The sequence below is a fragment of the Eriocheir sinensis genome, chromosome 45, assembly GCF_024679095.1.
Source record: "Eriocheir sinensis breed Jianghai 21 chromosome 45, ASM2467909v1, whole genome shotgun sequence".
NCBI lineage: Eukaryota > Metazoa > Arthropoda > Malacostraca > Decapoda > Varunidae > Eriocheir > Eriocheir sinensis.
The window spans coordinates 14,561,787-14,584,530 of NC_066553.1; the positions used below are offsets into that span (position 1 = coordinate 14,561,787).

The 22,744-nt window shown below is 46.7% G+C and overlaps 2 protein-coding genes across 4 annotated transcripts in view; both read left to right on the forward strand.

Annotated features, from left to right (window-relative positions):
• The window catches only part of LOC126980777 (uncharacterized), a 62,751-nt gene that overhangs the window by 22,610 nt on the left and 17,397 nt on the right, over positions 1–22,744 (forward strand). Inside the window, exons 5-7 of one of the 3 annotated variants that reach the window (XM_050831060.1) lie at positions 16,008–16,124; positions 16,368–16,551; positions 16,798–17,072. The exons of 1 other annotated variant lie outside the window; for it this stretch is intronic. In XM_050831060.1, the coding sequence (XP_050687017.1) occupies positions 16,008–16,124; positions 16,368–16,551; positions 16,798–16,967 (471 nt within the window). In that variant the 3' untranslated portion in view covers positions 16,968–17,072. Of the gene's footprint in view, positions 1–16,007; positions 16,125–16,367; positions 16,552–16,797; positions 17,073–22,744 lie in introns of those variants that run through there. One more of the 3 variants, XM_050831059.1, reaches the window with a different exon arrangement.
• Positions 6,374–10,741, forward strand: LOC126980778 (uncharacterized). Its single transcript, XM_050831061.1, has 3 exons — positions 6,374–9,376; positions 9,498–9,734; positions 9,824–10,741. The coding sequence occupies exon 1, from the start codon at positions 6,745–6,747 to the stop codon at positions 7,747–7,749; it is 1,005 nt and encodes a 334-aa protein (XP_050687018.1). The 5' UTR covers positions 6,374–6,744; the 3' UTR covers positions 7,750–9,376; positions 9,498–9,734; positions 9,824–10,741.

A 22,744-nucleotide genomic window follows, 5' to 3' on the forward strand; every position in this document is an offset into this window, starting at 1 on the left:
GCAGTTACCATTGCTGTCAGTGAGGATAATTCTCTTCCTATCCCTAATGCTAATTTCCTGTTGGCTAATGATCTGGCTGGGGGACTAGTCGTTCCACCTATCATAACTAATGTCTCCCCATTGCATTACAACCCTACAGCTGACATGGAAAAGGAGCAGCCTAACATTTTTCCTGAATGTGCAGTCGCTCGAGCACAGTCTGTTGCCGCTGCTCCAGAGCCACCTCAGCCCTTACCAACCACCCTCCATCCTACGCCTCACGTTGGGGTTGGTAAGGTATTCACTGACCACTTACTTGCTGAGGCTCAAAAAGACGATACCACCCTGTCTCGATTTCATACCCAAGCTATACCTAAAGACCAGATCACTTCCTCACCTTCTTTCTATTACCAGGATAAAATTCTTATGAGATTGTATAAACCACCTCAACTTTTAGATGATGCCACTTGGGCTGAGCTCCATCAAGTAGTATTACCCGTCACCTTAAGAGAGCCAGTGATGGAGATCGCTCATGGGAACCTAGCCGGCCATCATGGGATCAGGAAAACTTGTGAGAAGCTACTTAATGAGTTTTATTGGCCCGGTCTTAGGAAGGATGTTGCCTCATTTGTTAATTCTTGCCACACTTGCCAGGTAATGGGAAACCCAACCAGAATATCCCTCCTTATCCTCTTCAGCCCATCCAGGTGCCTGAAGAACCATTCTCAAAAATCATCATTGACATCGTGGGCCCATTACCCAAAACAAAGAAAGGTAACCAATACATCCTCACTGTCATGTGCCCTACCACCCGTTACCCAGAAGGTTTCCCTATCAAAAACATCTCTGCCAAAACTGTTGTATCCAAACTTACACACTTGTTTACCACTTTTGGCATCCCCAGGGAGATTCAGAGTGACCGTGGCACTAATTTCACGAGCGATCTCTTCACGGCAGTTCTCACCGAGCTTGGCATCACACAAACTTTATCTACGGCGTACCATCCACAGTCACAGGGAGCTTTAGAAAGATATCACCAAACACTGAAGGCTCTTCTTCGTAAATTTTGTCACGATCAGGACCAGGACTGGGACGAGGCTCTACTTTACGTCCTGTTTGCCATAAGAGAGACCCTTAACAGGTCCTTGGAGTCTCCCCCTTTGAGTTACTGTATGGCCATAAGGTAAGAGGTCCCCTTAAAGTCATCAAGGACCAATTGCTTAATAACACCTCAAGCAAACTTGTCACTGTCACCCAGTATTTAGTTAAACTTAAAGACACACTAACCAAAGTTCGCTCCTTTGCCCGTGACAACCTCAAACAAACTCAAGGAGACATGAAGAAACACTTTGACACTAGAGCCAAAGTTAGAGAGTTCAAACCAGGTGATAAAGTCCTTGTCTTTATTCCAGTCCCAGGATCACCCCTGCAAACTAAATACCATGGTCCCTATACAGTCAATGAGAAGATCAGTGAACAAAATTACATTATAGACACTCCTAACCGCCGGAAAAGTACCCAGAAAATACACATTAACTTACTTAAATTATATAAAACTAGAGCTGGCCTTGCACCTGGCTCACCAGAGAGACCTGTATGTTCTATTTCGTTAGAAACCACCACCACTCATGCAGAAGGGACAAATAATTCATCCATATTATGTAACCCATCTAATTACCTGTCCCATCTCTCATCCTCTCAATCAAAAGACATCTTATCCATCCTTCACCAGTTTAATGTGTTCAATGATCATCCAAACCTGTGTAACCTCACCTCTCATGACGTCAAGCTCCTCCCCGGCACCTCTCCTCTTCGTCACCCTCCATATCGCATAAGCCCCAGGAAACGTGACCAGATGAGGCAAGAGGTGGACTATCTACTCGAGCAGGGGCTGGCGAAACCCAGCCAGTCTCCTTGGGCGTCACCTTGTCTACTCGTCCCCAAGGAAGATGGACAGCTGCGTCTCTGCACCGACTACCGCAGGGTCAACGCTGTGACAGTCCCAGACGCCTACCCCCTGCCACGGATAGAAGACTTGATCGATGAGGTGGGAAGGTCCCAGTATATAACAAAGCTGGATTTATTGAAGGGCTATTATCAAATTCCCCTCACAGAGAGAGCACAAGAGATATCCGCTTTCATCACTCCCTTTGGGCTCTACCAATATAATGTAATGCCTTTTGGGATGAGGAATGCCCCTTCAACCTTCCAGAGAGCCATGGATTATCTGTTACAGGATCTTATTGGAGTGTCCGTTTACCTAGACGACATTCTAATTTTTACAGAGCATTGGGAGCAGCACCTTACGAGACTCAGGGATGTGCTGACAAGGCTGCAGGCAGCCCACTTCACCGTGAAGCTGGCTAAGACTACCTTCGGCCGAGCAACGGTGACGTACCTGGGCCACGTGGTGGGCAATGGCAGAGTACGACCCAAGGAAGCCAACATCTCTGCCATCCTTGAATACCCTGCCCCCACTACTCGGAAGGCCCTGCGGCGCTTTCTGGGCATGGCAGGGTATTACAGTATGTTCTGCTCTAAATTCGAGGCCGCCACTTTCCCTATCACACGGCTCACGAGTGGAGCCGTACACTACTGTGGACAGAGGAGTGCCAGGCCGCCTTCGACCAACTCAAGAACTTCCTGGCCCAGGGTCCTGTACTCATCGCTCCAGACTTCACTCAGCCCTTTGCCCTGCAGACTGATGCCAGTGATGCCGCTCTTGGTGCTGTATTACTGCAGGAGTCCAGTGGCGTACCACTCCAGCAAACTTAATATCCACCAGAGAAGATACAGCACCATTGAGAAAGAGCTCCTGGCCATCGTCTCAGCAATCCAGAAATTCGAATGCTACATACAGCCTGCTCAAGAACCACTCCAAGTCTACACAGACCACAATCCATTGGCCTTCCTCAATCGCAGCAAGTTTACCAATCAGCGACTTCTCAGATGGTCCCTGTTTCTCCAGCCCTACAACCTGAATGTCAACCACTTAAAAGGGAGGGAGAACATCATCGCCGACGCCCTATCTCGCATCTAAAAACTCGACTTGACCAGAAGTCAACCACTACGACTCCACTGGGCAACAACGGCTACCTACAACTACAAATCAACCCAGTGGTGTCGTCTTCAGGGGGGAGGTATTACTGCAACCAGACTATCTCTGTTGCTACTACTGAATTATCAATTATTGTACCTGTTGCTCCCTGAGCTAGCTTCGGCTAAGGCTTTAGGCTTATCAAATAGCCTTGGGCTATTTCAGAGGCATTGTCGAAACCTCCACAAAGTGTGAGAGTTAGTCTCATCTCAAAGGCCAAAGTGTACTCATTTCCTGAGGGTTCGGCTAGCAGCAACAACAACAGCCGAGTCAGTGAGTCAGTAACCACTTACAAAGTGACCAGTGAACTATAGGAGGTGAACCATACTATTTTTCTCATATCTCATCATTTCTGTGTCCATCTTATCTTTTCATTCATCCATTCATCAGTGATTATCATCCATTTATTCATTGGTGGTGGTTATTATTATATATTATTATTGTGTGTCATTGTGTGGGTTTCTTGTGTTTTCTTTTTCTCATTGTTATCTGTGTGTCATTTTGTCTTTGGTTTAATCTTCGTTTTGGTATATTATCTTGTTATTTTCCATACTCGTATTGAACTATTTTGTGCTTAATGACCTTCACACCATTCACTTGATTTAAACGACCATAAGGTCTTAAGAGCAAGTAACGTAATTACTCTCACTTGCTACAGGTGTTGTTAATATTGTTGTTTCTTACTTATACATTAAATTTATGTTAAGGACTATCTTCGTATTTTCATCACCTCATTTAATGTTCGGGTAACCAGTTTCTTAAATTATCACCCTAGACAAAACTACTAGTGTCGCTCGTAACATTATATTTAAGCGTCAAGGTAAAGCCAGTCGTGTGCTGAACATCGGGGACTACGTTCGACTCGTGGGCGCGGATAAAGCTTCTAAATTTAACCGAGGCTTTCATATCCAAAACACAGAAGAAATATTTAAAATTGCAAGCGTGGATTATCGACAATCCCCATTGGGTTATACCTTGCAAGATTTATCCAATCAACCCATCCAAGGCTTGTTTTACAAAGAGGAGCTTATCAAAGTTCAGCTACCGGACGTTTTCCCCGTCATCATAAAAAAATCGAGAGTGGTGAACGGTCGCAAACAATTTTTTGTATCTTGGTTGGGTTATGATCCGAGTCAAGACTGTTGGATAGACGCTCAAGATATTTCGTAATGACCTCGAATTCACCAACAAGAAGAAAAAAAAAAGCACCTCCCCTCGCCTTTGTTCACAAGGATCTTGTTTTGTTGTTGGCTAAACTCTCCCCCGACAAGCGGAAAAAAGTAATTGCAGTGTTGAACAAGAAACATATAGATTGCTTGTCAGAAGTGTTTCTAAATTTCCTAAAAACTAATCTTACGCGAAATACAAAGATTGTGAAATCCCTGAACAAATATAAAAAACACATAAGGAAACTCGCCAACAAGGGGGTAAGTACACTAAAAAAAAAAAAATACTGCGAACACAGCGGGGCGGTGCTATACTCTCTGTGCTGTTACCTCTGGCAGCTAGTGTCATAACTGGTCTTTTAACAAAATGAAGGAATATTGTCTCATCCCGAAATCAACAGCAGAACAATTTTACTCAAGTCTTCTACGGGGAGCCGTAACATAAAACGAAACAGAGAGACGGACGAGGAAAAAAAGAAAGAGAGTGCGGAAACCGTTGTCGGGTTCGACGGTCAAGGCGTCAACTGCATTAAAAAATATACAGAGACGCGCGCTGCAAGATGTATTAACCCCAAACAACCACCCGCCATCTATAGCGGCCATAGGTCCTCGCACGACATTCCCCACCAATACTATCGATTCGAAACCCGCCATAGATAACAGGATTGATGTTAGAATGAAAGCAGCTCAAAGGGATTATGCCAAAGCTTTCTTAGCTCTCATGAAACATACTCCAGGAATTACATGGGATACAAACGGAAATCTTTTGAGCCCCATTAATAATTTTAACGTCATTGATATATTGCAAACCTTAAGTGACGTCAACAGCAAATTAGGCTTCAAAGCTGATGATATACCATTTATTAAAATGCTTTTCCACAACACAAACTTAGATCCCTCATTTATACGCAATAATAAGGCAAGGAAGCAACTGTTTGGAGGAGGAGGTGGGGGAGGAAGGAGAAGTGCCCCAATTCGGGCAAAGCCACGCCCCACGCCTTCTTTCTCCGCCCCCGCGCGGATGCCGGGTATGACGTGGGAGAATTATCGCGTAAAAAGGATTTTGTTTGGGGGTGGGATATAGACACTTGTGACCTCGCGGGACAGGAGACACCAAGCGTGAGTAAGAGCGAGAATTAATATATTTTTTCTATAAACATGTCAGACTATCCCATCATTCCTGTGAAGGGGCGAATGACCGATCGCCAGTTCATTGACGACAGTGTGTGTTTAGTAGCCACCATCAACGCCAGCAATTTTAAACTTAGCGGTATAGCCAAGGACTTGGCTGAAGTGTATGGCTATGCTAATCTCTTTGAAAATCGGAAACAACTTTATAATTTGAACAGAGTCGTTTGGAGTGACAGACCGAATGTGGGGTCGCTGGTAGTGAAGGAACCACCCACGGAATCAAATTATCCCATTGTGGTGGGTATGGTGACTCAATTTTGTCAGGGTTAATCTGTAGAATATAATGACGTGTCAAGATATTTTATTGAAACCAGCAGAGATATGCATTATGTGAACGGTTTAATGTCGGACACCAAGCAAAGCAGACGCGATAATTTTAAATGTTGCCTCAGTGAGCTAGGTGATTATGTAAAGCAGAAAAAAACATTCGAAAAGTCATTTTTCCTACCGGCGTAGGACGAAGGGGAAAGATGGATCATGAATGGAACGTGGCCTACTTGAAGGAGCTAAGATCTTTTGCCCACCAACTAGATTTGAATAACGTTAAGGTAATGCTCTTGGGGCAGGAAGAGGGGACGAAGAATCTCCCCACGAAAGCCTCAACCGCCGGGGATGGGCGACAGACACAAACCACTGTGTAGCTATAAAAAAATGACGTTTTATATTTTTTTTAACTAGTGGTCATGCAGTCATCGTCGCGAACAGTGTTTCTTCCGCCTATGGAGGGTGAATTTTCAAGTCTTTTGAGTAGCTTTCCACATCAGGTGGGGGGTGATTTTGGCAATATTCGAACTGTGCATTTCGCCCATCCTGCAAGACTACATCAAAGAGGTGGTGGTATTTTTAGTACGCTCGCAAACCTAGCCAAGAGTGTAATGCCCTTTTTATTCAGAACCGTTAAGCCCTCAGCGCTTAAGTTTACTCAAGATGTTATCCAGGATGTGAGCAGTGGACAAAGAAGTGTGAGAGGCGCTTTAAAGAAAAGAGGTATTGAAGCCTTAAGTGGCGTAGGTGCTAGAATTATTAAAGGAGGAAAAAAAAGAAGAGTTACTGCGCGAAACAAGAAGAAAAAAATTAATAAAAGGAAAAGTGGTTGCAAGAGAAAGAACAGCGATGTGTTTGATATAATTTAGTAATGTGGAGGTGCGGTGGACACTCATGAAAAAAAGGGGGGGGGAACATTCTGACCTGCGCGCGCGCGTGGGCTTGCCATTTTTTTTAGCGAGTGGTCTCTTATCAAGTTAACACGTCGCCCGCTCCCGCGACCAGTGTCTCCATTAGTATATAGCGGGCGACGAAAGCGACAACAGCATGGCCTCCGCCGCTCCCTCCGTTCCGATTTCTGATTATGCGCTCAGTGTGGTTGACGAATTCCCTAGAATCAACAGACAACGCCAGGTTGAGAGCTCTATTGCGTCTAAAACTCTTGTCGACATTTTACCTGTAAATTTGTCCAGCCACGCCCGGTTAAAAGATAAGTACCTAGAGTTCCGCGTGCCGGGGGTGAAGGGGGCATTTATCGATCTTGCTAAATTAATTCTTGAGTTGAAATTAAGTGTCACTCAAGCTGATGGACAAACAAAAGTCGAGGAGGCTGTCAATGTCGAATTCTGCAATGGCACTGCTAATACCATGTTCAAATCAATTCAGGTGTATGTAGGCGATCAAATGGTTGAAAGTAACCCATACTTTAATTACTGGTCATTCCTAAAAATGCTCACCAGCTTCTCCACGTTAAAACTCAAATCATTCGGAGAAATAGGAAACCTCCTCAAAGATAACAGGTCGGGTGGAGCAGGCGTAGCTGAAACCTATGACGCCGCATACTTCACTAGCCTTGGGAGCAAATACAAGAGACATTTAAAAGATATCAAAGATCACGGTCTTCATCTCACCTTCCCATTAATGTCGGACATTACTTCTTGTGATCAGTATTTATGCGACGACATCCCATTGAGAATAAGGCTTGAGTTAGCTAACGAAGCTTGGTATTTGAACACTGACGGCGATGGGAGTGCTGTGCGTGCCCATATTGATTTTGCTAAACTTTGGGTCACCAGACTCCAACCCTATCCGTCAGCATTGCTTGCATTAAATAAAGAATTAAAGACAGGAAAAATAACGCGTACAATATTTAACAAGACGTTATATAAATCTCTGGTTCTCGGCAAACAGCAGACAAGTATTGTCTGTGACCAACCGTGGGGAAATGTCATTCCAGAGCGTTTATATATCGTTATGGCTGACATGAGGGCCTTTTCGGGTGTATATAATAAAATGGCTTGTATTTCAAGAATGCTGATTTGTCTGAACTAACAGTCTCTGTCAATGGTATGAATATGTATAAAAATACGGTTTCTTTTCCCCACGAGTGTACGCGAGTCTATTATGATATTTTAGATATTTTAGGAGTAGAAAATGACACTTTGCTTGATTACGATAGCTTTAGGAAAGGAAGGACAGTGTTTGTTTTTAGTTTGTTACCGGAAGACATACGAGGCACAGTGCCTCTTGAACACAGTGGAAACTTACGCATAAGTCTTCAGCTTAAAAAAGGCTTGGATGAAAATTTAGTAATTATCTGTTTTGGGGATACAAAGGGAGTGTTGTCAATCAACTCGGAGAGGCACGTGTCTTGCGACACTAGAGCATAATGAATAATCAACAAATTATGAAAGCTCTACAAGGAAGACTTTATCACAATAATATATATTTCTTAGGCTGTCTTCCCGCTGACGATGTAGCGAAATTAAATCTAAGGAGTGAGTCAGACAAGCCCATTGTCTTTATTGCTAATGTGTTAGGCGCGTCGCAAGCTTCGAAAATGGGTCACTGGGTGGTGTTCTATGTTAGTGATAAGTGTATATATTTCTTCGACACATACGCCCTGACCCCATCATTATATTCTAAGTACTTTCGAAGTTTCTTAAATAAGCATAAAGATTATCCTGTTTTTAAACTTGCCGCAATATTACAGTCGGACAAAACTCTGGTGTGGGGCGTGTATTGCATTCAATTCGTATACTTATGTAATAAAATAGGCTTAGAGAGGACTAGTCAGTTTTTGAAAGATAATTATGATTTAGGAAATTTTTTGAAGAATGACAGAAAGGTGTTAACATATGCTTATAGAATGTTTAAAATGCCCCCATGTATAAAAACATTTTGTCAATCTAGTCAAGGACTGACTTACAAGCATTGTATTTCTAAGATATGTGGCTAACTTATTAAATGTTACATGATAATAATGTGTGTGTGTGTGTGTGTGTGTAAAAAATGTAGAGAAGTAGCATGTAGCTTATTCATTTATGGCGTGTGTGTGTGTGCAATTATATGTAGTTATTAAAAACAGGATTCTGTTTTTTTTTTTTTTTTTCGTGCGACGTGACCGGGTGGGTGTGAGTTTGTTCACGCTTTCCTATGTGTAAAAAATGTAGAGAAGTAGCATGTAGCTTATTCATTTATGGCGTGTGTGTGTGTGTGTGCAATTATATGTAGTTATTAAGAACAGGATTCTGTTTTTTTTTTTTCGTGCGACGTGACCGGGTGGGTGTGAGTTTGTTCACGCTTTCCTATTGTTCGGAAGAAGAATGGCTTGTGGTTTTGGGCATGTGCGCGCGTGTTTGCATACATGTGTGGGCGTGTCCCCTATAACCTGGGGTAGCCTCGGAAGAAGAAAAGGCTTGTGGTAGTGTGCGCATATGCCCCAAATAACCCCGGGTAGCTTAGTCAGTCCCCTAACGTTGCGAGAGGAGCGTCATGGAGGAAGTCTTCGCCGTCATGAACTTACAACAACAACAACAGCCCCACGCTGCCGCTGCAACTCTTCATGCTGACGATGTTGACGATCAGATAATGGGTCAAGCCGCATTAGAAGTTGAAGCCATGGATAACACATCCCAAGCTGAAGCCGTGGATAACACATCACATCCCAGAAACGGAGGTGAGATATCCGCCTCTTGTATTTTTTTTTTCTGCGCGCACAAGCGCTGGTGTGTGTGTGTGTGTGTGTGTGTGTGTGTGTGTGTGTTTAAAAAAAATATATATATTTCTTGTCATTTCAGCGGATGTTGGTGGTGGTGAGGTGGGGGATGTTCCAGAAACTCCCAAGTCTACCGGTGAACACATCACGGGCGAGTCATTGGGCAACAACAACAACAACAACCGCAGCGCGTTGGGAGGTGTCGGTAAAATGGGGCGGCGTGTGCTGAGGGAAGGACTTCTGCGACTTCTGAAGGATGTGATACCTCCATTACCAGTGTCTCATCTGAAGAACAACCCACCGGTCAGCGTAACGCATAGTAAGTATTTTTTTATTCTTACAAGAGAGAGAGAGAGAGAGAGAGATTGATTTTTTTTGTCTAATAATGTTTCTCTATCTTTTCATAAGTCCACGGCAACAACAACAGACACGCTTCGGTGATGGTGTGTCTTGACTCTCCGTCGGGCGCTGAATCGCGAGAGCGGCGAAGTCGTCTGCAGCAAAAAGATCATGAAATGCGTCAGTCACCACTGGAAAAAAATGCAGCATATGGCGGAAGTGTTGCGGCTGCTCCAGCAGCAGGGGCGTAGCGAGCAGCAGGAGACGCACCAGAGACGACAAGATCGCGACCGGGGACAAGAACGGCGGCGAAGAATGACAAAGAATAATTTGCCGAAGCAGCAAGAACACCGGGACCCAAGACTGTCTCAGAAGAGCCTCCACAAAGTTGGGAGAAAAAAACTTCAGGTGGCCAAACGTGAGGCGGGTCTCTTCTCCTCAGCAGCGGCGTACGGTCGGGGAAAACCAATGAAAAAAAATCTCTCTGTGACCAAGAAACTCGTCTTTGAAGACCCACCAGCGCGGCGTGCAACAACTGCGGCCGTTGAAGAAAATCTCGCGCCACAACCGGGCCCTTCCAATGCGGCTCGTGCGGACGAAACAAATGAAAGCTTCTCAAGCACTGTCCTTCCTTCAGCTTTCAATTCTTTGAATTTTTCTCATAGCATGGAGGTGAATAATATTATAAATGTTCTTGATGAGAGTCCTATTATTTAGTACTTAACAATCTTTTTTTTTTTTATGTGTACTCGCTCTGTGTGTATTATTTTTTATATATATGTACTTGTGTTGTGTTTTTTTTTCATTTTTTTTTATGGCGATTGTGTGTTTTTGTTTTTAGGCTTAGCATGTATTTAGTCTGGATTAAGAAAGAACAAATTAGCCTGGATTAAGAAAGAACAAATAAAACAGACTAGATTAAGGTAATATAATAGCTTGTCATACCATTTTTTTCCACTATATTTCAATAAAAATGTATAAAATCTACTTTTCCCATTCCTACCCCCTCACTGAAAAGACAATCGATATAACTCCAGTCAATATGAAAATCACCAGTAACACACACACACACACACACACACACACACACACACACACACACACACACACACACGCATATGCTGGCAAACTGAAAAATCAATAGCGGTTAGAGGGAGGGGTAATGGTACCCTCAGACTGACCATCAAGTCACCGCTCGCGAGGGGTGGGGAATAGAGGGGGACACGCACACACATGCTGGCAAACTGGAAAAAAATCAATAGCGGGAGGGGAAGAGGGAGAGGGAGGGGTAAAGGTAGCCACAGGCCTCCGCCCAACAAGTCACCGCTCGCGCTAACCGATCCCCGGCAGGAGGGTGACGCCCCGACACGGTGCGAAAGGACACCCCTAACCGATCCCCGGCAGGAGGGCGACGCCCCGGCACGGCGCGAAAGGAGGCCCCTGGCCGATCCCCCGGCACTGGGGCGAAAGGACGCCCCGGCACGGTGCGAAAGGACGCCCCTAACCGATCCCCCGGCAGGAGGGTGACGCCCCGGCACAGTGCGAAAGGACGCCCCTAGCCGATCCCCCGGCACTGGGGCGAAAGGACGCCCCGGCACGGTGCGAAAGGACGCCCTAACCGATCCCCGGCACTGGGGCGAAAGGACGCCCCTAACCGATCCCCCGGCAGGCGGGCGCTGCCCCGGCACGGCGCGAAAGGACGCCTAACCGATCCCCGGCACTGGGGCGAAAGGACGCCCCGGCACGGAGCGAAAGGACGCCAACCGATCCCCGGCACTGGGGCGAAAGGACGCCCCTAACCGAGCCCCCGGGAGGAGGCGGACGCCCCGGTACGGTGCGAATGGAGGCCCCTAGCCGATCACCCGGCACTGGGGCGAAAGGACGCCTAACCGATCCCCGACACTGGGGCGAAAGGACGCCCCTAACCGATCCCCCGAACAAGTCACCGCTCGCGCTAACCGATCCCCGGCAGGAGGGCGACGCCCCGGCACGGCGCGAAAGGACGCCCCTAACCAATCCCCGGCAGGAGGGTGACGCTCAGGCCTCCGGGGGGTAGGGGGAGACACGATGGCGTGGAAGGTGGTGGGGTTTGGGGTGGGGGTGGGGTGGGGGGGGGGGTCGGGGGGGGGGGTGGGGGAATGGTCACTTTGGTAGCTTTCACCACTACCCGGGTGGGTAGTGGGAGGTCCCCTCTGCGGCTGGCTGGCTGCCTGCCCCGCCAGGCAAATTCAACGAATAAACTTTATCGACTACATTTATGGTGCTAATTCTTGATCATGCTTGCGATTTTTTTTGGTCCCGTCACTGTCGCCAGTACCTACTACTGGGAGTGAATATAGTTTCAATAAGACATCAAGTGTACGACAGTGCCACGTGGCGTTGTGCGGTGTGCCTTAGCTGCGGTGTTCCTCAGTCATGTTGCTTGTTTTTTTTTTTTTTACGTTCTGTCTATAGCACCGGTAGGCTTTCTTGGCCCGATGGTCGGCCCCAGTCTGTTATGGCGCAGGCAAATGTTTATAGAGGTGCCATCTTACTTGGCTTATGCTGCTCCTGGAGCTCATCTTAAAGCCTCTTTTTAGAAAGAGAATCTAGAGTCCGGGTTGACAGGTGGTCTTCAGGACAACATGTGGGTAGTCTTGGGACTCTTGGCCCACTAGGCGGTAACTGAAAAATCCCAGCTTATGGCGCCAGGCGGGACGCGCACCCGGGTCCTCCTAGACGCCGCGCCCACATATATTCAGGCAGGGACCGTCCATCTATCAATCTATCTCTACATAATTACATAAGTATATCTATCTATTTCTGCAGTTTGCCGTTGAGTGTGCCTTTACCACATTACCCTACAGTCACCATGCTCACCCGTCAGACAGCGATTATTTTCCTCATCCTCATGGCCGTCATCGCCATCTACAGTGTCTCCAGGTGCGTGCTGCCAAGGGTTCTGTGGTCTTTCACCCCTTCAGTACGGTGGCGCCCTTGTCGGCGTCACGAAGCCTATTAACCTTCTGATATACCATATAAGCAACAGCCTTTCGAAAATTCATATGATTTTGCTTTATAAAGTAAAATATCATGGAAAATTGTTATTACTATTATTACTCCTGCTATTACTATTATCTATACGAATAATTAAAGTAATTTCACAGGAAAAACAAATTTTCGTCCATGGCTCAGGAAATATCTTAGATTTAGCGTTACGTTCTAAATTATGTGACAACAATATGAATAACCTCGTCGCGCAGTAATGACGATAACGGTGCATAACGTTGTTGCCCTACACAGAGACGATTTTCAGTCTGCCTTTGGAAGGGTGCGTAGACAATATACCTAAATATACGCTTTTTTTTTCGCCTGACAGGTATTCACTTGATGAGAAGTTTGCTTCCGTGCTCGTGGCGAGATGCATCGACACCAGCAGCAGCAAGAGCGCCTCGCCCCCGGCCCCCGGAGCATCAAGGGACGGGGCCTTCTACCGGGAGGAAGACATCGCCACGTGGAACGAGGACTGGGGTAAGGCCACCCCTAGTTTTCTCCGCCCTTCCCTTCCTCCTCTTTCCTCCTCTTCATTAGTTGCCATTATAAGTTACGGGACTTACGGCAAATACGATCACGGTATGGAGAATGTGTGAGGACCCGTATCTACCTCGTGAACGCCGGATGTCCAGTCCCGAAGGTTTCGTCTCCTGAATATTTCGCTCATGGCTGCTTTGCTTTCTAGCATCTACAGCCTAATTTGATGTTAGGTGCTAGTTAAACAAACCTAGAATTTGTACGCTTGTTAACATGACTAATACAGAATAACTTCTACAACACAAATGTTCATCACACAGGCTATAGTTCGGCCTCTAATAGTAAAAAGAACAAAGTGTAATTCCTCCTCCTACGCGAGGTCTTGCAAGTAATTTGCTCAGATAAGTAATCGCATGAGGCGACCCCCTGCGAGTACCCTTACTAGTCTTTATTAATACAATAATCCGACCCCAGGACAGCACCGGCCCTGACAGCCGTGTGTGTGTGTGTGTGTGTGTGTGTGTGTGTGTGTGTGTGTGTGTGTGTGTGTGTGTATATATGTGTGTGTGTGTGTGTATATATATATATGTGTGTGTGTGTGTGTGTGTGTGTGTGTGTGTTTAAGAACGACACATATATATTGCCATTTTTTAAAATGTGTAAAATAAATTAGAGATGGATATACCGATTAACTACTGAACATAGTAAAGATGGGACTCGCAGAAATGGGTTAAGTTAGATGAATTCAGCTTCCAAAGTGGACTAGTGATTCTTAAAAGACTACCAATGCAACTCTCGAACATGACTGTGACTCCTTTCCTTCAAGGGGAGAAGAAGTGCGCTGCGGGAGATGACCAACCTCAGCCAGCTTTTCGACTACATCCAAACGCCGCTGGTCCGCTGCGACACACAGGTGAGTCTGCGGACGCGTGGCCTTGACAATGAGGCAACTGCACCGACACGAGCAACGAGGACGGCGGAACAACACGAGCAATACAGAACGACAATAACAGCAGCAGACGCTGCATGGCTGCATTTTGACAACTACTTAACGTGATAGCAGGTTACCCTACTTGACGAAGGTTGGTCAGTTTATTGGCAGAGTCGGGGTAGTTTACTTGGTGGGTTTAAGGTTTCTTTACTTGGAGCTCTGAGGTTACTGTGCTTGGTAAACTTGGTTATGCAACATGATGGAGATAGGTTACTTTACTTGGGGGTTACATTACTCTTACTTGGGGGAGTTTGGTTACTGTATCTGGGTGAGATTCAGTTCCTTCACTTGGCGGGGTTTGGTTACATTATGTAGTGAGCTTATGTTACTTACTGAGGGTGGGTTACTTTTCTTGGAGGGGTTTGGTCACGTTGTTTAGTGAGGTTAGGACTTCACACGGTGGGGTTAGGTTGTACGAAGTTGCTCTGGAAAATAGAGGAAGGAGTTAATAGCAAAAGATCCCAATGTAGTCCCGAGTCATGCCATACTTCTGTCTTCAACAGCTGATGCTGGGAGGCCGTTTGCTAGGCAAGAGTCGCTACACCGACGGCGAGAAATGGGTTTGTGTGGACAAGAAATTCAAAGTGATTCCCTTGAAATGTCTGGTCTTTTCCTTCGGCATTGGGGGAGACTGGTCATTCGAGGACGAAGTCGATAGGAAGCTGGGCTGCACGGTAAGTTTTTTGATTGATTATTTCTGATAAAAAAAAAATAGAAAAGGAAGATGGTCGCCATCCCAATCCCCAGGGAATAAAAACTGGTACTGGGATTTTTGGACGGTAGACAACTCAAAAGTGATATTAAAAAAAGGAGGAAAAGCGCCTTCAATAATATCTTCTTATAAAAAGACAAAAAGATGAAAAAATAAATTCAGTTCCAGAAAGGTCCAGTTGCTCCCCTCCTAGGCAGCCACAGTTGCAGGAAGAGTACACCAGACGGAAGGCACCTTAATGCCACATGCCGTCTGAGATTCACGCCCGAGATTCATTTCCTGTAATTTTGCAGTAATTTGCTACGAGCGGTGATATTCCCGAGTGTGAGACGACTTAACGCTGATGCGAGTAGAACATACGCCGGTCACCCTACAGAAGTTTGCCAAGAGTGCCATTATATTCCGAGAGTGCGATAGTCAAAACAAACAAACGTATACAAACAGCACATACGCCGTTCACCCGTAGCTGCCAATCACTCTACAGAAGTTTGCCAAGAGTGCCATTACATTCCGAGAGTGCGATAGTTAGAGCAACAGACTGATACAGATAGTAGGTACGCCGATCACTACTCAGGAAGGACAAGTGTTAGCTCCAAACATTTCATGAAAGAGTCCATTAAGAAATTTCAGAGCAGATGATGAGAATTCGCTCTTGTTCTGGAATTATGAAACGTTAAAAGATTGAAACGGGTCTGGGGATAGAAAGGCGGCGTTGATGGGTCCTCACACAGAGAAGTTGGGACCCGTAGCGGTGGGTACAAACTGGAAAAATAAGCTTCAGGAAGGAGGCAGCCAATTACAGTACTGGGGTGTGAATAAATGGAACAAATTAAGCAGATGTTTAGCTAACGAAACGCGATCAAAATATCCAATTTAAGACTTGAGATATTTATAGACAAGGAAATGACGGCAAATCACGTGTTTGGGAGCTACCATGTATAGGCCGCCTAGCCCCATGTGTTAATTCTCTTTTGCATCGTGTCTGGTGTGTAGCCCCGACTTGTCCATGATCGCATAATCATACGGCCGACTTCCTGCAGGTGTTTGCCTTCGACCCAACCATCAAAAAGGAGAATCACAACCGCACCGCCAGAATCAGCTTCTTCAACCTGGGCATCGACGGCGTCACCAACACCGACCCGCAGGCCAAGAAGAAGGTAAGACTGTTAAACCGGGGCCCAACGCCGTAGCCTACTCCGCGTCTCCGCCGCCAGTAATTTTTAACACCGTCGTTAACTTCCCCATCTCCTGTTCTCAATGTTCCTCCTCCCATCAGCACAGCAGCCAATCACGCACGACCTGATGCATTTTACTGTATTACGGCTACATTTAATATACATTCATACCTACAGGAGAGAGAGATATTGCCAGGCCCGTGACAACCATCGCTGCACCCGCAGGTGGACCGCTACGCCAACATCCTCGCGGGGCTCGGCCACCTCAACAGCATCATTGACATCCTCAAGATTGATGTGGAGGGATCCGAAGTCGCTTTCTTTGGGGATGTTTTTGGGAAGACTCCCAACCTGCTGAAGAACGTCAAGATGATAGCGATGGAGATTCACATGGACTCCAATCTTAGAGGTAGTGTTCCTGTGTGGGAAGGGCCGCCCTCCTCTGCCAGACGGAGGCTACAGATTGCTGCGTCTTTTACTGGCTGATCTCAAGTTGTTTCTCCTCCTACTCCTCATTTGACTGATAAATTCCTGAATACAATGCGACGTCTGTTTTTTCTCTTATTCAGTTGGATTGACTAGAACGTCAAACTGTATGCTTTACATTTTTTTTTTTAACTCGGAACGGATATTCAAGATCATATATATTTTTCAGAGCTTAGACGAAGTTACAAAGTCTTCTGGGAATACTTTCAACTTCTGGACTGTTTCGGCTTCAAGATTTCGCACAGCGCCGTCAATCCGTTCTGTGGTCACAAAGTAGTGGACGGGCAGCACCGCTCCAACTGCTACGAGATAGTGTGGGTCCAGGACCGAGAATGGTAAAACCAAAGTCTAATTATAACAAGTCTGGCCACTTCCCTCGAAAATCTCGTCGGATTCACGCAATGACGTCACGCTGCCTTCAAAGGCTGGGTCCGTTAGGGGGCTCTCACACATTCCCGGTCCCGGTCGCGACCGTCCCCGATGACTCCCGATAAGCCGGTCGCCGGTCGACCGGCTGTAAGATCGGGGATTGTCGGCGGCAGACCGCCGGTCGACCGCCGGTCGACCCTGAGGACCGTAGACGCAGCCGACCACCGCCGGTCAACTTTAAAATTTTCAAAGATATCGGCGATGCGCCCGGTCGACCGGCGGTGTGAAAAAATGTCGCCGGTCGAACAGCGGTCAGCCGCCGACACCCACGGCAGACCAGCGGCAGACCGGCGGTCGACCGGTGGTCGACCGCAAGTGAACACCTGTGTCTGACCTGGGGATTAGCGAGGGAGGAAGGAGGAAAACGAAGAGGAACAGGCAGGAGCGAGGGATGAAGAGAGAGAGGGAGATGCGATAAAGGAGGAAGAGGAATGGGCGAAAGAGAAAAAAAATAAATATATATATATATATATATATATATATATATATATATATATATATATATATATATATATATAGATAGATAGATAGATAGATAGATAGATAGATAGATAGATGTAGATAGATAGATAGATAGATAGATAGAGAGATAGAGAAATAGATAGAGATAGAGAAATAGATAGATAGATAGATAGATAGATATAGATAGATAGATAGAGAGAGAGAGAGAGAGAGAGAGAGAGAGAGAGAGAGAGAGAGAGAGAGAGAGAGAGAGAGAGAGAGAGAGAAGGGAAAGGAATGGAAGGAGGAACAGGTGGGAGTGAGGAAGAGAGAGGGAGTGAGGAAGAGAGAGGGAGGGATGGAGGAGAGTGAGGAAGGAAGGGAGAGAGGGTGGAAAGAGATGAAAAGAAAGGAGGAAGAGGAATGGGTGAAAGGAGAGAGAGAGAGAGAGAGAGAGAGAGAGAGAGAGAGAGAGAGAGAGAGAGAGAGAGAGAGAGAGAGTTTTATGCACACAAATGAATTTAGGTATGAAGCTATTTATGAGGTAATTATAAATATATGAAAATGCAAAGAAAGTGTTTGGTCGTCGATGTGTATCAGGTCTGCCGCCGGTAGGCCGGCGGTCTACCGCCGACTGACCTGCTGCAGTCGCCGGTCGGAGAAATCGAAAATCGTATATGGTCGCCGGTCTACCGCCGGTAAACCGCCGGCTTACCGGCGGTAAGCCGCCGGTCTACCGCAGGCAGACCGGCGGTAAGCCGCCGGTCCGGGGATTATTGCCTATTTTGTCGGCGGTCAGGCCCCGATCGCTAATTGGCACGTTTTTGAAGCGAGAGCTTATGATACATCCTGAAAATATTACATACGAGATGCAGAAAAACATAAAATAGGACTTGCATCGAAAATAACAGCTCTGGGGGTTAAAGAAAGAATAAAGCACGCCCGAAAATATTAGACTTTATAATGATGCCAGGCGACGAGTAAAAAGATTAGTATGTCAGGCAAAGCGTAGATATGAAGAAAATATTGCAGCCAACTGTAAAAATAATCCGAAATCTTTCTTCAGTTACATAAACAACAGAAAGGCGATCAAAAGTGGCATTGGACCTTTAACAAACAGCGACGGTGCTCTAGTGACTGACAGCCAACACATTGCAAACCTATTAAACAATTACTTTTCCTCTGTGTTTAATACTAACAATCTTCCTCCCACTACCACCAACACCAGTACTATTGTAAATCTCGAGCATGCATTGCCTAATTTTGAAATAACAACCGATGAAGTCCTCAAAGCTCTCCATTCACTTAAAACAAATAAAAGTCCCGGACCCGACAAAGTATATCCTATACTGCTTAAAGAAACAAAGAGCGAAATACTCTCCTCCCTCACTACCGTAATCAATATGTTCTTGCGACAAGGCATCGTCCCTTCGGATTGGAAAAAGGCTAACGTGACACCGATTTTTAAGAAAGGAGACGAAAAAAATACCAGGTAACTACCGACCCATTAGTCTAACTTCAATTGAAGGTAAGCTACTCGAGAGCATAATTAGAGACAAAATTGTGAGTTACCTCGAAAACCACTCATTAATTGGGGATTCACAACATGGCCTCCGTAACAAAAGATCCTGCCTGTCAAACCTATTGACCTTTTATAACGATCTCTTCTCAGTTTGTGACGTAACCAAATCATTGGACGTAGTCTATCTTGATTTCCAGAAAGCGTTTGATAAAGTCCCACATCATAAATTACTTTATAAATTAAAGCAAATAGGTATTGACGGTCAAGTACCAATGGATCGCGAATTGGTTGAGCAACAGACAACAAAGACTTGTGATTGACGGATTTAACTCAGAGTGGGCGCCGGTCACTAGTGGCGTCCCTCAGGGTTCGGTTCTTGGCCCAGTGCTCTTTATTATTTACATCAACGATGTGGATGTTGGACTCAAAAATCGCATTAGTAAATTTGCAGACGACACAAAGATTGGTAACTCGGTTCTCACTGACGAAGACAGACAAAGCCTCCAAGAGGATTTGCACAAAATTTCAGCTTGGTCGGATAAATGGGAGATGCCCTTTAACGAAGACAAGTGCCAGGTCCTTCAAGTTTTAACCAAAAATAAGAAGTTCGATTACGAAATGCGCGGCGTTAAACTCACAAGCGTTCAATGCGTTAAGGACCTGGGGGTCAAAATCGTGTCAAACTTCAAATTCTCACATCAGTGCATTGATGCAGCAAATAAAGCGAACAGAATGTTGGGCTTCATTAAAAGAAACTTTTTATTCAAGAATAAAGATGTAATACTTCCGCTCTACAATAGTTTAGTCAGACCCAACTTGGAATATGCGGTACAGTTTTGGTCTCCCCACCATGCAAAGGACATTGCTAAATTAGGTGTTCAGCGTCGAGCAACAAAAATGATCCCTTCCTTGCGCAACAAATCCTACGAAGAAAGGCTTTCCACTCTTAACAAGTTCTCTCCTGAGAAGCGTCGCCTCCGAGGAAAACTGATCAAATGTTTTAAAATACTTAATGGTTTCATGAATGTAGACAGAACAAAATTGTTTATGATCAATGACACTTTGCGAACGAGGAACAATGGCATAAAACTCAAATGTAGACGAGTAAATTCAGACTGCACTGTATGATGGGAATTTGTATATCCATAGATGTATACATACTGTAAGATAGGATATGCAGCGACGTCTGGCAACTCAGCCAGAGTCTGCCCATCTCAGTTGGCGCCCGGCTATCCTCACTGACGGAGAGGAGCCGTGTCTCTGTATTCCCTGTACCGTATTTTGTAGCAATAAGGACCTACTACTATACCTGGATCTTTCACTCATCCCTGATGTACTCCTGAAAGACTACGGAACTACACAACACATGGCGCAGTGACTACAGCCCGCTACATCTACAGGGAAACAAGACGGACCACAACCGGCTTCCAAGACCCCTCAGCAGCCAGCGCCCGAGGCAGTGTACGGAGCATTGTGGCCTCCTACGGTGTTGTGCAGTGCAGTGTGTGTGTGCTCAGTGTCAGTGCTTTGCGACCCCCTTTCAGTGTCCTCAAGTGACCTACAAAGGGAGGCTGGAGAGTTTATTGTGTGGCATCAGGAGAGCAAGACGCACACCCCCCTCCTCTCGTGTCCAGGGGGTAACTGCAACGCTCGCGTCTCCCGCCTTGCACCACGTCGCACCCCACCCCCCAGCCCACCCTACCCGGGGCCCGCGCTCACTGAGCACACCAGACATTGCCTCCTTACTGCACACAAGCCACCTCACCTAAACACTTTTTCTATGATACTTACACCCGGATCCGAGTGGTCGACACGTCCGTTGGTGTAGGTTTCATAGAAAAGTTCACCATGTCTCAAAACCGAGGCAAGAAAAAGAAGCAGGAGGTGGAGGAGGAAGAAAAGACGGCAACTCCCACCACACACTCCACCTCACCTGCAACAGCTGATCAGTCACATTCCTCACAACCCACGGACCTTCTGACCCTTGTGAAATGGATGGAGGAGACAAGGCTCAGGGACGAATCACGGAGACGACAAGAGGAGGAAGAGAGAAGACGGGAGGACAACGCAAGATTTGAACAACTTATAACCTTGCTGGCACCTCACAAGCAGTCCCCAACCCCGTCCTTTTCCCCCGGTGACACGGACGCCGCGGCAGCCGCGACCTCCCAGCCTCCCGCCCAGCCACATCTTCCACCACACAAACCTGCCGCTCAAACTCCACCGCCTCTCAAGCCCGATGCAACTTACCAGATCTTCCGGGAGTGGCGACGTCGTTGGCAGGATTATGCAACGATGGTGGATTTGTCTAGCCTACCGCAGGACAAACAACTTATCCAGTTACGTATGTGCCTGACCCTTGAAACACTACGAGTACTTGAGCACACCCTGCAGATACCTCCTTCCACAGACAAGCCTGTTCACGAGGTATTGGATGCTCTGGAGTCACACATCAAGGGCCTGCGGAACGAGGCATTACGTAGGAGAGAGTTGCTCAGCTGCAGGCAGTTGGAAGGGGAGTCATTTGCTGATTTTTACGTCAGGCTGCGACGCATCGCCGAGGAAGTTGACATATGTCCTGGCAAGTCATCCAAGTGCGAGGAAACCCAACTCAAGATGGTGATCGTGATGGGCATTCGGGATGAAGAGCTAGTTCAACGACTCATATCCCTGGACGACTCATGCTCTCTTCAGGAAGTCGTTAATACATGCCGCTCCTACGAGGCCGCCAGGTGCGCGACCACTGCTATTCGCGCCCCAGCAGAACAGGTGCGAGCCATATCACATCATCAGAAGAACAAGAAGCAGAAGAGTAGTAAGCAGTCTCCTCAGCACACGACAGCACCGAAGACAGTGGACACGTGCAAGAGCTGCGCAAGACAGCACGGTGCAGGACAGTGCCCAGCCGCTCAAAGCACCTGTCACTGCTGCGGTCGTCAGGGTCACTTTGCACGCACAGTCAAGTGTCCTGCTAACAACGCGCAGTGCCGCCTCTGTTCTCGGGTTGGACACTACGACTCCTGTTGCAAATCAGCGCAGAAGGAGCATCGCCAGAAGCCTAAACGAGGCGCTCCAAGTACTGACGGAGCTACCCCTGCCTCAAGCAAGCAGAACGACACGAAGCAGTACAATTGTCGTCGTGTGGGATCTCCTTCCTGCTCCAACTCCAAGACGCCCCAGCACATCAGTGTCCTCCTCACGTACGGGGACGTGTCTTCACACCTGCAGATGATGCCTGACACGGGTGCTGACGTCTCAGTAATCGGCCCACAACACTTAAAGAGTCTAGGTATTCCACGGAGTCACCTACATCCTCCACCACAGACAACGACGTTGACGGCGGATGGTTCTGAAATGGCTCCTGCTCTCGGCACGTTCACGGCCACCCTTACCTTAGGCAAGCGGTCTTGCTCTGCCAGGATTCGAGTACATGAGGGCATCCAGACTCCACTCCTGTCTTATGGCCATTGCCAGGAGTTGGCCATCATCTCCAAAGACTTTCCAAAGCCAATTTTGGAAGTCAAGCACGTCAACAGATGTACAGAGCTCCCTGACTTCAGCACCACGTCACCTTCAGAAGCCAAGGCCTTCTTCCTGAAGGAGTTCCAGGATGTTTTGGTGGACAAGGCAGCTCTGGGATCCACACCACTGAAGACTATGGTGGGTCCGCCCATGAGGATTCATCTTAAGGAAGCCGCAGTACCATTCGCCATCCACACTCCTC